This window comes from Lepidochelys kempii, chromosome 26 (assembly GCF_965140265.1).
Source record: "Lepidochelys kempii isolate rLepKem1 chromosome 26, rLepKem1.hap2, whole genome shotgun sequence".
Lineage (NCBI taxonomy): Eukaryota > Metazoa > Chordata > Testudines > Cheloniidae > Lepidochelys > Lepidochelys kempii.
Window position 1 is genome coordinate 2369764 of NC_133281.1, and position 14342 is coordinate 2384105.

Sequence of the window (14342 nt, forward strand, 5' to 3'; positions counted from 1 at the left end):
GTGCCATGATCTCACGCAGAACAAGCACGAAGAAGGAAAAACTCGATCAGGTTGGCGGACAGTTGTATGGTGCGTGCCGAACAGGAAAGAGTGCTGTGGAGATCCAAGATTCGACAGCACTTGACAAGAGACACTGGTGTTTGCAGCAAACCAGCATCATCGCTTTCCAATGAGGAGCAAGCAACTAGTTTCCCTGGTTAATAATTTTCTCCACCAGAAGTAGGGAGCAGCAGAATCTGTATAGGAAGTGGAATGTGTTGTCTCTTACAGGGTTTGCTGCTAGCAGGCAGAGTGACTAGGTACCATGGAAAGGAATGTGAAACCATTGTAAAATATATAGGAAATATAGTTAGTGTATGTGAACTAGAGCTCCTGGCACTGCTAGGCTCTGGGACTGGCAATGGGAAAGTCCTACGCCTGCATATCATGCTGAGTGTGTCTCAGGTCTGCTTACTCCAGCCCTGGGCCCACTTCCTTGCCAGCGATGGTGAGCGATGTGGTGATGCTGCAGGCTACAGGCTTGTAGGGGTAGCTCAGCAGGGTGCTTTTAAAACAAGGGACTGGACAATCCTGGCCTCCCTGTGGTGCTGCAGGTTTTATGAAAGGGAGTTTTTGAAGGGAAGGGACGATCGTCGTGAAGATATCCCAACAACAGGACTTTCAGTGACGGAACTAGTCCCCTGGCTCACTGGCGCTGGCTGAAAACTTCCCATCTAAAGTTTTGTTTTTTTATGGAAATCTTTTTTGACAAAGTGGAGTTGTTTTTAGCTTTTGGGAAAATGCCCATTTTAATCAAAAATGATCTTTTTTTAGCAAAAAACGAAAACACATTGTCAATGTTATGATCTGTGAGAAGATATCTTTTCCCAACTAATGCTAAAGACATCTCTAACTGCTCATATCATGGGACTGGTCTTCTGGCATGGGATCCATCATACTGCCTGCCTGTGTAACATTTCTCTCTCTTGCTTACTCCCCTTACTAGAACTGCAAACACCATTAGCCAATGAAGGCTGAAAGGCAGGAACCCTACTAGCCAATCCCAGAGAAAGGCTCGGTGGGGAATGATGGACAATAGGTCAAGTGAATGTGTTCAGAAAACTCTGGGGAAATGTCTTTATGTCACAGATCACAGAATCTTCTCTGGCTGTGTGTGATTGGTCTGTGGCTTTGTGCTGATGAAGTGGTTCTCAAAGGGTGAATGGCACGGCTACAGAAAGTCAAAGGTCAGCTGAAGGAATGACCTGCTCTGGTGTGCACAGCAAAATGCGCAGAGAGGAAAATACTAGTAGAGGTGGGCTGGTCTTGTGAATGACACTGTGCTGGGACTCAGGAGATCTGGGTTCAATTCTCCATTCCCCCACAGCTGCTTAGCTGCCTGTGAGCAAGTCACTTATTCTGTCTGCACCTTGCTTCCTGGGGATAACCATCCTTCGTCTCTATCACTTACTTAGCTTGTCGGCTCTTCAAGCACTGTCTCCTACAATGTGTTTGTACAGCACCACGCACAACGGGGTCCTGATCTCAGTTGGGTCCTCTGGGCGCTACTGTCATACAAACAAATGATGATAACTGGCCAGAACTGGCAGTGTGGATTTGAAGCGAGATCAGAGAACGTACAGTGGGGAAAAGACAGTCCCACCCTGCTGTGATGTGCCGGAGAAAACAAACTCTGGAAAGACCATGGCCAAGGCATTCTTGGGAGACTCAGACACAAGGGCTTGATCCGCTTTTGACCAATGCCTGGAAAAGAAAAACTCCTCAGATGCGAGATGTTTTGGGAGACATGGGAGAACTGCAGACTGAACTCTGAGGCTCTGTAATGGGGATGCTGGCAGCCCCTCAGCCAGCTGGCCCCACACCGTGGAATCTTTGGCTCCCATCTCAGCAAAATAGGAAACAAGTTTGGCTGAAATGCCTGTGGAGACGGTCGGTGTGATAAATGGGGCTATGAAGTGGAAGCATGTGGGAAGCTGCTTTCCGGGTACTTTTCAGCGCAGTCCCAGTGTAAAGCTCCCAGCTGAGGAACAGGACTTCCCTGTCCAACTATACAGGGCGATGCAGCTTTCTATACAGGTTTTGCTTTCAAATTGTTTGTAGTGAATTTTATGGAGCAGGGTGGATGGCCCTGGAGATAGAAGACCCTTGTATTCATAAAACAACATCAGCCAGGCAAGCTTGCCCCACTGTGCCCTGCTAATGTGCCTCCGTCCTGATATAGGGCATGTCTCCAAACACGGCAGTCACAGGGTGTGACTCAGCATGAGCAGACATAGCTAGCTTTGATCCATAGCATGGGTGCCGACAGCTGGGGAGCCAGGGTAGCTTAGGCTACCTGCCTGAGTATTTACCCAGGGTCCTAGGCGGCTTGGACAACCTTCACTTGTAGCCCATGTGGCCTCATCTTCTCAGCTGTTGGTGTACACGCTCCCTAGATCCAACGAGCTCAGGTACATCTACCCAGGCTGCAATCACCTATCTGATGGCAGTGTAGACAGACCCTTAGAGATGCCACCTCTGGAGTGAGAAGGGACTTCAGTCTCCATGGCCTGTTCAGTTCTCGGTCTCTTTGCAGTGACTGAAGAAAGGGTCCACTGTGGTGGAGTTGGACCCAGATCGCAAAGACGTTTCACGTAAGCCACTGAGTAGCATCAGACAGCAACATGGCTTGGGCACTGCCAACTGACCTGAACCGGTCACCGTCTCATGCTCAGTCCCCAGGGCCATGCAGCATCCTCTGCAGCTCATATGCATTGCTACTAGCAGGACAATGCCTTCTGTTCATTTCAGCCTATGGATTTTAGTGTCAATCATCAGCTGCAGCCTTAAAAGCATAAAATCACTAGACACTAAGTGGAACTTACAGACCTCTCATTATTCATTATAAGCCCCATTTTTTCAGAATTTCAGGTACATGCTTCTCACTAGCTCCAAGGCAGGTCTGTGCTAGCTAGTAACATACTTTATTGTGAAATTTCCAAGTATGCAGCTAGATGACTTCATCAAAGTGCTTTTATTAAATACAGAAAAGAAATTCCAAGTGATTATCTAGTCTAATCAGCCAAAACAGCAATGCTCTGTCAGTCCACTTCCATCTCTAAATGACAGGTTTCAGAGTAACAGCCGTGTTAGTCTGTATCCGCAAAAAGAACAGGAGTACTTGTGGCACCTTAGAGACTAACCAATTTATTTGAGCATGAGCTTTCGTGAGCTACAGCTCACTTCATCGGATGCATGCAGTTTCCACGGTATGCATCCAATGAAGTGAGCTGTAGCTCACGAAAGCTCATGCTCAAATAAATTGGTTAGTCTCTAAGGTGCCACAAGTACTCCTGTTCTTTTTCCATCTCTAAAGTAATTTATGAAATGCGGGTACAAGGTAGAACTTTAGTTGCAACATTGATTGCTGTTTTTCAGCTATTTCTAGCCAAAAGGAACTTTGCAATGCATTTGGATGGCATCTTAGCCCATGAACATGCAATGTGAGCTACTTAGCTATGTAGCGACTGGATAATGATATCTAACAGTATTATCTCTTACACAGCCTGAGAGTCCCTGTGGGGAGCTTGGTAGAAACCCCTGTGGAGTGGAGCTCAGACCGCTAGTTAAGGGGAACCAGCTTCTACACTTTGGATATTATTTATACCTCTAGGCTCACATTAGTTTATTTCCAAAGATGGCAGGAGAGGCTGGGTTTCATGTGTACCTTCAGTATTTGCCTGAGCCTCTCAGACCAAGCATCTGCCTCTGCTTTTATCTCATGATTTACACTAAGATGAATGTCAAGCTCAAGATTGTTTTCCTGGATCCCATTTCATTGCTGGGTGGACACTCTCTGCCCAGAAGCACTCATTAAACTGTAAAATGAGCTGTGAATCCATTGCAGCCTCTCTTCCGTCTGACCTCTGAGATTCCTCTGTTAGCCCTGCAGAGGCAGTGTGTGGGGGAAGGCCCTTCAGACTCTAGTAACTGCACGGGACAGAGAATCCAAACTCAGGGCAGTGATTTGTTTGGAAAAACATTTCCAAAAGCATGGCACAAGATGTACCCCCCTCCACCACCCGCACCCGCTTCCACAGGCAGAGGGGAGCAAAGATTGGAGGGAGTGGGCAGCCGGGGCTCAGACACATACTCTCTCATCCCTAGATGCATGTCATGTAAGGTCAGGAGTTAAAATAGCAGGGCCCTGTAAACGAGGGCAGATTTCTGGGTGGAAATACACGTGGGAGTTAATGGTGCTTCCCACTGCTGTGAGGCCCTCTCTGCACCTTCTGAGAGCCTGGAAGGTCCAGAGGCAGCAGGGCTCAGCAAGGCAGCAACAGGAAAGGGCTGGGATCACAACACAGCCAGGGTTCAGCTCTACAAGCGGATGGAAACCCCTTCGTAGAGGGGAGAATGAGAAGGGGGCTCTGCAGGTGACCTTGTGGTACTGCTTCATTCGGTGCTGTGGCTCAAGCAACTTCTTTGCTTTCATAACTGACATGCCAAGCCCAGAGGTGCCGGGGCTATGAACTGCCAAGCTCAGAGGTGCCAGAGCTGAGCCCTGGCAAGTCCTGGCACAAATTAAGCACTGCCCTGTGGACCTTTTCCCTCTTGGGGGTGGGTTTCCCCAGGGTTGGGGTGACCAGACTCTGGGCTCTGTATTGCCAGGAGCTACTTTGATTATTTTCTTTTCCCCTCTGCCTCTCAAACCAAAAAAATAGAGTCTTTTACACTGTTTTTTCACTCCAGACAGGCCTACAAGGGTATTAAATGTTTATAAATCTGCCTGGATGGCAGCCAGTCCTGCACTGTGCCAAAGTCGCACATATGGGAGCATTCCTGACAATTGCAACAGAATTGAAATGTTGCATTAGTAAGTTACCAGGCTAAGCTATGAAACCAAGCATCGTCATTACGGGGTATAGGACGTGCCTGCCAGCCATCAGGCTACAGTCAGATGTGGCACATATGTTCTGATCAGCTTCATTTCTGATACATCCTCTCCCTGGGGGCTGAGAGAGAGTGGGATTCAAGGGGACAGGGAATCTGGGTTCTGCTTCTTGCTCTCCCATGCATTCTGTATGTGACCTTGGGCAAGTCATTCTTTTGTAGTGCATCAGGTTCTCCAGCTACAAGTCTGAGATGAAGATACCGACCCACCTGGGTAAAGTGGGTGAGACCCATTAGTGACAGGTGTTCCAGAAGCAGCAGTAGGATTCTGATTTCTCATGCAAATTATTTTATCTCTGTGAAGGATAAGGACAAATACACATTTTAAGTGGTAAAGATGAGCCACAGACTGTGCAGTTTGCATCTTTCTCTGCAGCTTGGAAAATATTATTTAACTGCTTCTCCCACACAGTATTTATACAGCCTACCTGAGAAAACCAATTCCATTTCATGACAACTTTTGAGGTTCCAAAACTTGTTTTTGTTTTGCACTGGAATGAGATGAGATCTTTAAAACGCTTTGCAAAATGGAATTGTGTTGACAAGGCCAGGTATTGGATTCGGGTCTCTCTCTTTCTCTCTCTCTCTGGCAGTGACTTGAGACTTCAGAAATCTTCTTGATGAAGAACTTTATGGAAACTGATACATCCTTCTGAAACATTTCAGCTTTGACAAAACAATATTTTTTTCTATGAAGAAATGTTTAGCCAGAAATGGTCCAACCAGCTCTAGTGTGTGCGTGCGTGCGTGTGTGTTTAAGAGGCTAACTGCTGTCATATTACAATGCTGAGATTATTATAATTAGTTGATTTGTATTACTGTGGTTCGCAGGAGCACCAGTCATGGATCAGGACCCCACTGTGCTGGGTGCTGTACCAACACAGAACAAAAACGGTCCCTGCCCCAAAGACTGTCCAATCTAAACATAAGACAAGAAACAACAACTGGATACAGACAGACAGGGGAGTGCAAGGAAGCCATGAGACAACAGCGATAGTACCCCTGTGTTGCATAGCAGATGGAGAAAGATTACACTGCAAGACATTAGGATCCAAAGCTTTTGTTCAGACTGAAACATCTGGTATTGAATACATACATACAAGAATACAGCCCAGACACACTCCATTTATCATGCGCTAATATTGCTAAAGAGGATCCACAATGAAGTCAGCATGCAGGCAGTTCCTGGGTTGATTTGTAGCTGGCTTTGGTCTCAAGTACCCCCAAGAGCTTTCGTGAGGATGCGTGTGCAACCCTCAAGGCAGCAATGTGCAAATGATGAGCTTATCTGGGTTCAGTGGGACTGGGGTTAGACCAGCCACAGATATTTGCTGACACCACAAGAAACAGTTTCCTTAATCCCATCCAAGCGGGGCCATCTCAAAGGGGACTGAAGAGCTCTGTGCAAAGAGACGTGGCTCAGCTACTAAAACGGAGCACAGGAGAAGGTGACCGTTTTAATGATACCGGGGGATGTTAACTCAAAGCGTGTGGGACCTGAGTCTGAAATCAGGACTAAGGATAGCTTTTATTATAGAGCACTCAAAATGTACCAGCATCTATGTTTTGCTGCTGTTGGGCTAAACAGAGGGAGGGTGAAATCACTGGCAGCAGGAAGTCACAGGAGAAAGCAAGCAGCCAGCATTAGCGCTGTGAGAATATGTCTGGGAACGTTTGTACAGATACAAAACGAGGGTTCCCTTTTGCAAACATTTTTTATTATTTAAATTACAGCACTAGTGCCTAGTGGCCACCACGTGAGAATAGGGCCCAGTTGTGTTGGGTGCTGCACAAACATGTAGTGACAAACAGTCCCTGCCCTGACGAACTCACCACACTCCAGATAGACACAGAATGGGAGGTGAAACAGAGGCACGGAGCCATAAAGTGAGTTGTCCCCAGTCACCCAGGTCAAATCCAGGAGTCAAATCCAAATCATAGACGATTAGGGTTGGAAGAGACCTCAGGAGGTCATCTAGTCCAACCCCCTGCTCAAAGCCGGACCAACCTCAACTAAATCTCCTGACTCCCATTCCAGTGTCTCATCCACTATACCAGATGCCTTCAGGTTTATTTCCAACAGGCATTCCTACAAGTGCTTTTGGTTTGCAGAGAGTAAACGTCTTCTGAACTTGTTCACCAGAATTGTTTGCACGTCTTCTTTGAAAATGCTTTGATTTCTCTCCTCCTATGTACATTTCATTTATCCAATCAGAAAGCAGAAGCAACTTGCTATGACTTAACTGGCCAAGCACAGCATGAATAATAAATCCAAGATTCAACTGAAGCAAATAATTTGAGAAAAAAACCCAAGGACTGACCAGTCAACCACACACCTCATTTGGAACTGCAAGGATGCAATCAAGCAGCAGCAGAGACCAAAAAAAAAAAGCAAATACAATACAGTACAGTACCGTGTTAAACATAAACTACTAAAACACAAGGTGAAAGTAGCATTTTTCTTCTGCATAGTGAAGTTTCAAAGCTGTATGAAGTCAACGTTCAGTTGTAAACTTTTGAAAGAAGAACTGTAACGTTGTGTGAACATTTCAGAGTTATGAACAACCTCCATTCCCAAGGGGTTTGTAACTCTGAGGTTCTACTGTACTTGTCCCAGCTGCCAAAGCATGAGCCCAGCAAGGGGCTTGCTTTGAGCAGCTCAGGCAGGCAAACAGAGCAATGTTCCTAGCAAATTAATACCCAAGTAAGTAATCTGTACCTGATAACAGCACTGAGATGCAGCATCCTTCAGCACAGGTCTTGTCAGAGAAGTCTGACATTTGGTGAGAGAAAACTCTCCAGATCCCCTGCTGGTGTAAGTCTCCAAGCCAGGGGTGCTCCATCAAAGTACAATGGCCATGGATCTAGCCCAGAGTGCCCGCAAACGGACTAGACCCTGGAGTGTCTGGTATCAGAAACAACAAAACTGAGAGAAATTCTGAGGCCAGGGACCAGATCCTCAGCTAATATAAATTATAGAACTACACCAATTTACCCCAGCTGGGGATCTGATAACATTCAGTTCTCTGAACTACACCCCAAAACCAGCCTCCGAAGGCTGGGTAGAATGCACCTTGCTGGGAGAAGAATCCAGGGGCTAGTGGGCCTCAGATGTTTCTTGCTTCTTATTTTTGGGTCTTTCCTGTTTTTGTGCTTCTGTTTCATTGAGTAGCTGGAGGTGCCAAGTAGCCAGCTCCTGCCCTGGTTGCAGTGGAGGTTTGGGGGTACAGCCTATGATGTCCATATCTTTGTCCCATCATAGTTACTGTGCACAGACTATGTGGGTAAGGGGATGGTTCCCAGCATCACAAGGTGAGCGCTCTCATACATCTGGGCCAGTATGGACCTGTGCTGAGATGGGAGATCCTGGGTTAGCAGGCCAGGGTAGGGTGGAGCCTGGAAAGGGATTGTGGAGAAGGGGGAGGGAAGCTCCAAAATGGCCCCAAAGCACTCACATAACTTTGGTACCGTCTCCATCAGCAGATGCTGTCTTTGGGTACACTATGGAGGGGAGGGATGCAGGATGCTCCTGATCCAAAGCACATTGGACTCAATGGAAAGCCCCTCCCCCATTGACTTGGTTGGGCTTTACATGAGAGCCAGAGAGTGCACAGTGGGGAAGACAAGGGTCCAGTCCTGCCGCCCTTGACTCAGGACCCCTGGTGACCTGCATCCCTGACTGCCAGGGGCACAGAGCTCCTGACCCTGCATGGGAACATCTGCACCAGAGGGAGCAGGTCTGCCGCGGGAACACATGGACACATTCCCGGGGGCGGTGGCCTCTGTACCCAGGGCCAGTCCCTGTGCGGGGAAGCGCCCGGGACAGGACATTTCCCGGGGCTGAGCAGTGTAGGAGCCGCCGCTGCCCGTCATGGAAATGAAGGAGCGTTTCGTGTCCTGCAAGGATAAAATATAAACGCAGACGCGTCTCTACCAGCCAGGGTCCCCCTTTATAACGCGGCCTGTGGGCTGGGAATACATCTCAGCGCAACTCGTGGAATAGTTTCATTCCTGCCAAGTGAAAAGCCCCCCACCCCTAGCAGAGAACCAAACGGCCCCCGCCCCGAGCCGGCCTCTGCCCCCTTCCCTTTACACACCTCGGAGGAACAACTCGCTCGCCCGCAGCGCCTCAGACGTGCGTAACGGGTGTAGTTTTGTCCCTGTCTCAGACCTTCCCCGCGAAGTTCTAGCTCCCGGCCAAGTCGGCAGAGGAAAGAGACTAATGGGCCCGTGTGTCCGCCAGTGGAGCTGGCAGTGCGTACCGGAGACCGTGTCCGTGTCCAAACGCCTTGTAAAGTGGGACGAGAGATGAGGCGCGATGCCATCTCTGTGCCCACAAGGCTATGTGTGAGAGTAGCTCCCTGGCTGCAGGGGAGACGGGAGAAAGAAAGAAAGACAAGGTTTCTTCCCATGCAATGAGAGAAGTGTCGCTCCTCGGGGAGCATTTGATGTCCCTGACTCCCACCTTTTCGAACCGATTTGTGTTCGATGGAGCGGGGAAGGAAATTGACACTTTCCGCGGACTGGAGGGGAATAAACGCCTCGAGCCAAATGCAGAAAAGTGTCGTTCTCGCTGGAGGCAAACGCGTCACCTCCATCCCAGTGTCTGTGCCTGGCATCCTTGGGTTGTTCCCTCTTCTCCACACGTGCTAATTGGGCGGACAAGGGGGAGCGTTCGTGTGTGTGTGTGTGGGGGGGGGGGGTGCGCCTGTGTGTTTGACCGGCAGACGGCTGCAGTTTATGTGATGGGCTTCAGCTTCAGGGGTAACCCCCCAGGAAGAGGGAGTTTGCTGTTTTGCAGCTGTTGTGCCGCTGGGCAGATCTGCCAGGCGCAAAGTGCCCGAGGGGAGAGCCTGCTCTTGTGCTGGGACACGGGTTCTTCTCCTGCCGGAAAGTGCCCTCTCTGCAATGGGCAAATAGCAGGGGGCTGTGGAGAGATGAAGGGACGCAGGAGAGTTAAATTCTCGGCCCCAGGAGAAGGTGCAGGGGAGCGGGAGGGGGAAATGTTGGGATCCAAGTATTTAAAATCCCCGCGGGGGCGGCAGAGAAAGGAGGGAAGGGAACAGACCCGGAAAGAGAGATGCAAAGGGGCGTGTTCCAGGCTGCTTTTCTTTTTTTCAGCGATCCTACGAGTGGGGCAGCTCAGCTGCGTCCTGTGCCTTTAAGGGCTCCTCCTCTGAGCAGTGCCACCGGGGTGTGTGTAGGGGGGGAGCCCATCCCCTGCGGCAGCCTTTCCAGGGCTCCCGGGGAGATGGCACAGGCTCAAGAAGCCGCTCACACGCCCTGTATGGAGCCGAAACTCCGAGCGCTGCGGGGAGTTTGCCCTTAAAAGCTGGCGCCCCGCGGAGCGCGCAAGGCGCGGAGACAGGGGCGCACGGAGAGGCGCGGGGAGAAGGGCGCACGGAGCTCCCCCGCCGAGATGGCTCCTTGGCCCCAGGGCAACGCCACCTCCTGGGGGGACGCCGCCACCAACTGCACGGGGGCCGCCAGCCTGAGCCAGCAGTGGGCCGTCGGGGCGGCCCTGAGCCTCACGGTGCTGGTGATCGCGGCCGGCAACCTGCTGGTGATCCTGGCCATCGCCAAGACGCCGCGCCTGCAGACCATGACCAACGTGTTCGTCACCTCGCTGGCCTGCGCCGACCTGATCATGGGCCTGCTGGTGGTGCCGCCGGGGGCCACCATTGTGCTGAGCGGCCACTGGCCCTACGGCACCACGGTGTGCGAGCTGTGGACCTCGCTGGACGTGCTGTGCGTCACGGCCAGCATCGAGACCCTGTGCGCCATCGCCGTGGACCGGTACCTGGCCATCACCTCGCCGCTGCAGTACGAGGCGCTGGTGACCAAGGGCCGGGCGCGGGCCGTGGTGTGCCTGGTCTGGGCCATCTCCGCCTTCGTCTCCTTCCTGCCCATCATGAACCACTGGTGGCGGGACGGGGCGGACGAGGACGCGCTGCGCTGCTACCAGAATCCGCGCTGCTGCGACTTCGTCACCAACATGCCCTACGCCATCCTCTCCTCCATCATCTCCTTCTACGTGCCGCTGCTGGTCATGCTCTTCGTCTACGCGCGGGTCTTCGCCGTGGCCAGCCGGCAGATCCGCCTCATCCAGCGGGACAAGGACCGCTTCCTCCCGGGGGCCCCCGGCGCCAAGGGCCCCCGCCGGAGGAGACCCTCCCGCCTCCTGGCCATGAGGGAGCACAAGGCGCTCAAGACCCTGGGCATCATCATGGGCACCTTCACCCTCTGCTGGCTGCCCTTCTTCGTGGCCAACATCGTCAAGGTCTTCTACAGGTCCCTCATCCCCGGCCAGGTCTTCCTCCTCCTCAACTGGCTGGGCTACGTCAACTCCGCCTTCAACCCCATCATCTACTGCCGCAGCCCCGACTTCAGGAGCGCCTTCAAGAGGCTGCTCTGCTGCCCCCGGAGCGCGGACCGCCGGCTGCACGCCGTCTCCAGGGACCTCCGCCGGTGCCCCTGCGCCTTCGCCTCCCAGGGGGCCGCCCCGGCGGGCAGCAAGCCGGTGGCGCAGGGGCAGCAGCCCGGGCAGGCGGGGGAGGAGGACGGGGGGACCAGCAGCAGCAGCAGCAGCCGCTCCAGTTGCAGGACTGAGGAGACCAACCTCTCCTACCGCCAAAGCAATGGGCATGGCAGCGCCCCGCGTCCCCTTAGGGAGGCCCAGCTGCAGGGCACCCAGACCACGCTCTGTCCGCAGCTGGAAGAGTAGGTACCAGAGCCTGCAAGGCGGGGAGGGGTTAGAGCTGGGCCAGGGCGAGCCCCTGGGTTCGCAGGAGGTCAGTGCAAAGTACTGGGGGCTGATACCTGGAGAAGGGCAGAAGGGTGGGGTTCAGCCAGAACGGGCTCCACTCCTGGAAGAGTTTAAGCCAGGGGTAGTCAGTGATTTTTTGTTACGGTCCAAATTTCTTGGTCAAGGTATAGTCAAGGTCCGGACTCCAGAGAAAATAAAAATAAACCCCAATGATAATACCTAAATAAAAAGATTCCGGCCTGTTCAAAAGCATCTGGTGGGTCCAGATTTGGCCTGTTGTCTGCCTGTTGCCTACCCCTGGTATAAGCAGTCACTCTGGCTGCAAAGCTGTGGTTGCAGAGGCTCCCCCCCTCCCAGACCAGTGCAGTGTCACTGGCTGATTTAAAGCAGGCTAAGATTTCCATTTCACACTGGGGATGCTTTTCCCTAGCTAATCCAAGTGTCTGCTCAGACAATGCAAACTGCAGGCTATCCAGGAGATTGTTTATCCATCGGTGGGGAAAGGGTGTTTTCTGCCAGCAATAGATGAGCTGGCAGAGATGCCTGGGCCAGCAACTGGTGCAGTTATAGTGACCTGGCTCTTTGGAAAGAGACATCTTGGGAAAACCACAGCTAAGTCCAGTTAGTCACTTCCAAATTTAATTTGGTATGGGAAATCCCTGACATTGGCTAATATCTGGAAGGGAATGAAGGCCAGATTTGTAAAGTTTTTAAAGGCATATGGTACCTAGTGGGCTTTTCAAAAGTACGTGTCTTTAAAAACTCAGCATTTAATCTATATTTCCCTGCTTCCAGTTTGATTTGCTTAGTCATTGTTTTTCAATCTAATATAATCTAATGTAGCCTAATTGTTTTGAGATTTCAAATGCCCTCATCCTATCTTAAAATTAGAGCTTTTGGGAGATTTATCAGGTAAATAAAATGTCAGTGATAAACAGAAAAATGTGATGTTTTGTGTGTTTTCTAACAAGCTTTACTCAAAGTGAAGTTAGCTGTGTAAACATACAAAAATCAGAATTTTCCTTCATAAAGAACAGAAGAAATTGGAGTTTGGTTACTTTTATACATAAATAACATCCAGTAACATCTTGCGGAGAACAGGAACTTCGATTGTATCTTTGCTCAGTTCTGGAGCTGTCGCTGGAATAAGCTTTTAGTTTCACTCTGGTGTGATGGTTGTTTCTCACGTGTTTTCCAAAGCACCATGTTTTCTGGGGGTGCACTGCCAACCTAAGCTTGAATCCTGAATACCTCAGTCAGTCCATAAACATGGAGATCTCCCATTACAGCCGACTGGAGTCAGTAAGGACTATATAGAGTAATCAAAATCTACCTGTTTCTACCTACTAACATAATCCCATCACCACAGTATTTAAACTCTATTCACAGGCTAGCTATCCATTTCTGATCAGTGGTCTAAAAAGCCCAGGTGTTTTGAAAACATAAGCTCATAGGGATTGCTGACAATTAATAATTACTTCTATTATTTTTTATTATTAATACACTATTTATTTCCAGAACAAACCACGAAGTCCCAATTGAGTCCTAGAACTGGTTTAAAATACTTCCATGGGATTTTCTGGGAAACTTTTACTGGATTTGCAACATTTTGAAATTTCATCAAAATGTTTCAATTGTCAAATGTTTTCAAGCAGCTCTATGGACAGTCAACCTGCTCCCCACACACGCACACAACACTTGTCAATGAATTTTTTAATTAAAAAAAAATAGGGGAGAAGAGGGTTGTCGATCAGCAACAGAACTTTCAATGACATGTTTTGCCTGACTCAAAATTCAGGAAAAGTTGATTCCGCTATTTAGTCCTTAGTGAAGCAGAACTGCAGTTGGAGATCTCCCTGTGTAGGGACTGACTGAGGGCTTCAGGATTCTGTCTTGTCTTGGCACTGCACCATCAGAGAACGCAGCGCTTTGGGAAACACCTGAGAAATACAAGGCACCTGCTGGAAGACTTTGCACTGTGAATCAGACAACTGAAGTACACAAGGCAGCATTTCAAGGGCACAAAGGCATAGAGACACTGTGAGTGAAGAGATGAGTGAAGCCATAATGTACAGTCCTCCCAGAAGAAGTGAGTGTTAAGGAGGGATCAACCCATTACATACTCCCTGATTAATTTCTCATAGAAGCAGTCAGTTTCATGCATGGTACATGTGAGTAAAGCAGAGAGACTGTAGCTGTGATAGATTTAATAGGTGAGAGGAAGCTGAATGCTTGTTGGTGTGTCTGTTTTGGAGCACAAATCTGCGCAAAATGAAGCAGAGTTACTTTGAAGAACACATCACACCAGACACAATTTCTCAGGGTCTTCAAGACAGGGGTGAAGTCTTGGTCCCATTAAAATCAGTGGCTAAACTCCCACTGACTTCAGGATTCCACTCAGGTTCTTTTGCATCTTTAAGCAAATGACACGATGCATCATACTTGTTTGTCTGGCTATTCCCTTGTCGTGGCCATTATAAATATGTGCAAGTAAATAATAGAAATTAGCTGTATATGATCTCAATTATTAATTCATTGTCTTTTTTTTTTAAAAAAAGATTTACCTGCAATGAAGCAAAAGCAGGTCCTTGAGTGTGCTTGAAAGGGAAGGAAAAAGAGAAGAATGTAAGTATAGATTTTTAAT

General features: G+C 49.6%; 1 protein-coding gene across 1 annotated transcript; it reads left to right on the plus strand.

The window, feature by feature from the left end:
• The first annotated feature begins 10351 nt into the window (after positions 1-10351).
• ADRB3 (adrenoceptor beta 3) lies at positions 10352-14290 on the plus strand. Its single transcript, XM_073325221.1, has 2 exons — positions 10352-11652; positions 14257-14290. The coding sequence occupies exons 1-2, from the start codon at positions 10352-10354 to the stop codon at positions 14288-14290; spliced, it is 1335 nt and encodes a 444-aa protein (XP_073181322.1).
• The last annotated feature ends 52 nt before the right edge of the window (positions 14291-14342 follow it).

Coding starts and splice junctions, on each gene's coding strand:
- ADRB3 (XM_073325221.1), top strand. CDS start 10,352: ATGGCTCCTTGGCCCCAGGGCAACGCCACCTCCTGGGGGGACGCCGCC. Junction 11,653..14,256: donor CTCTGTCCGCAGCTGGAAGA/GTAGGTACCAGA, acceptor TTTTAAAAAAAG/ATTTACCTGCAATGAAGCAA.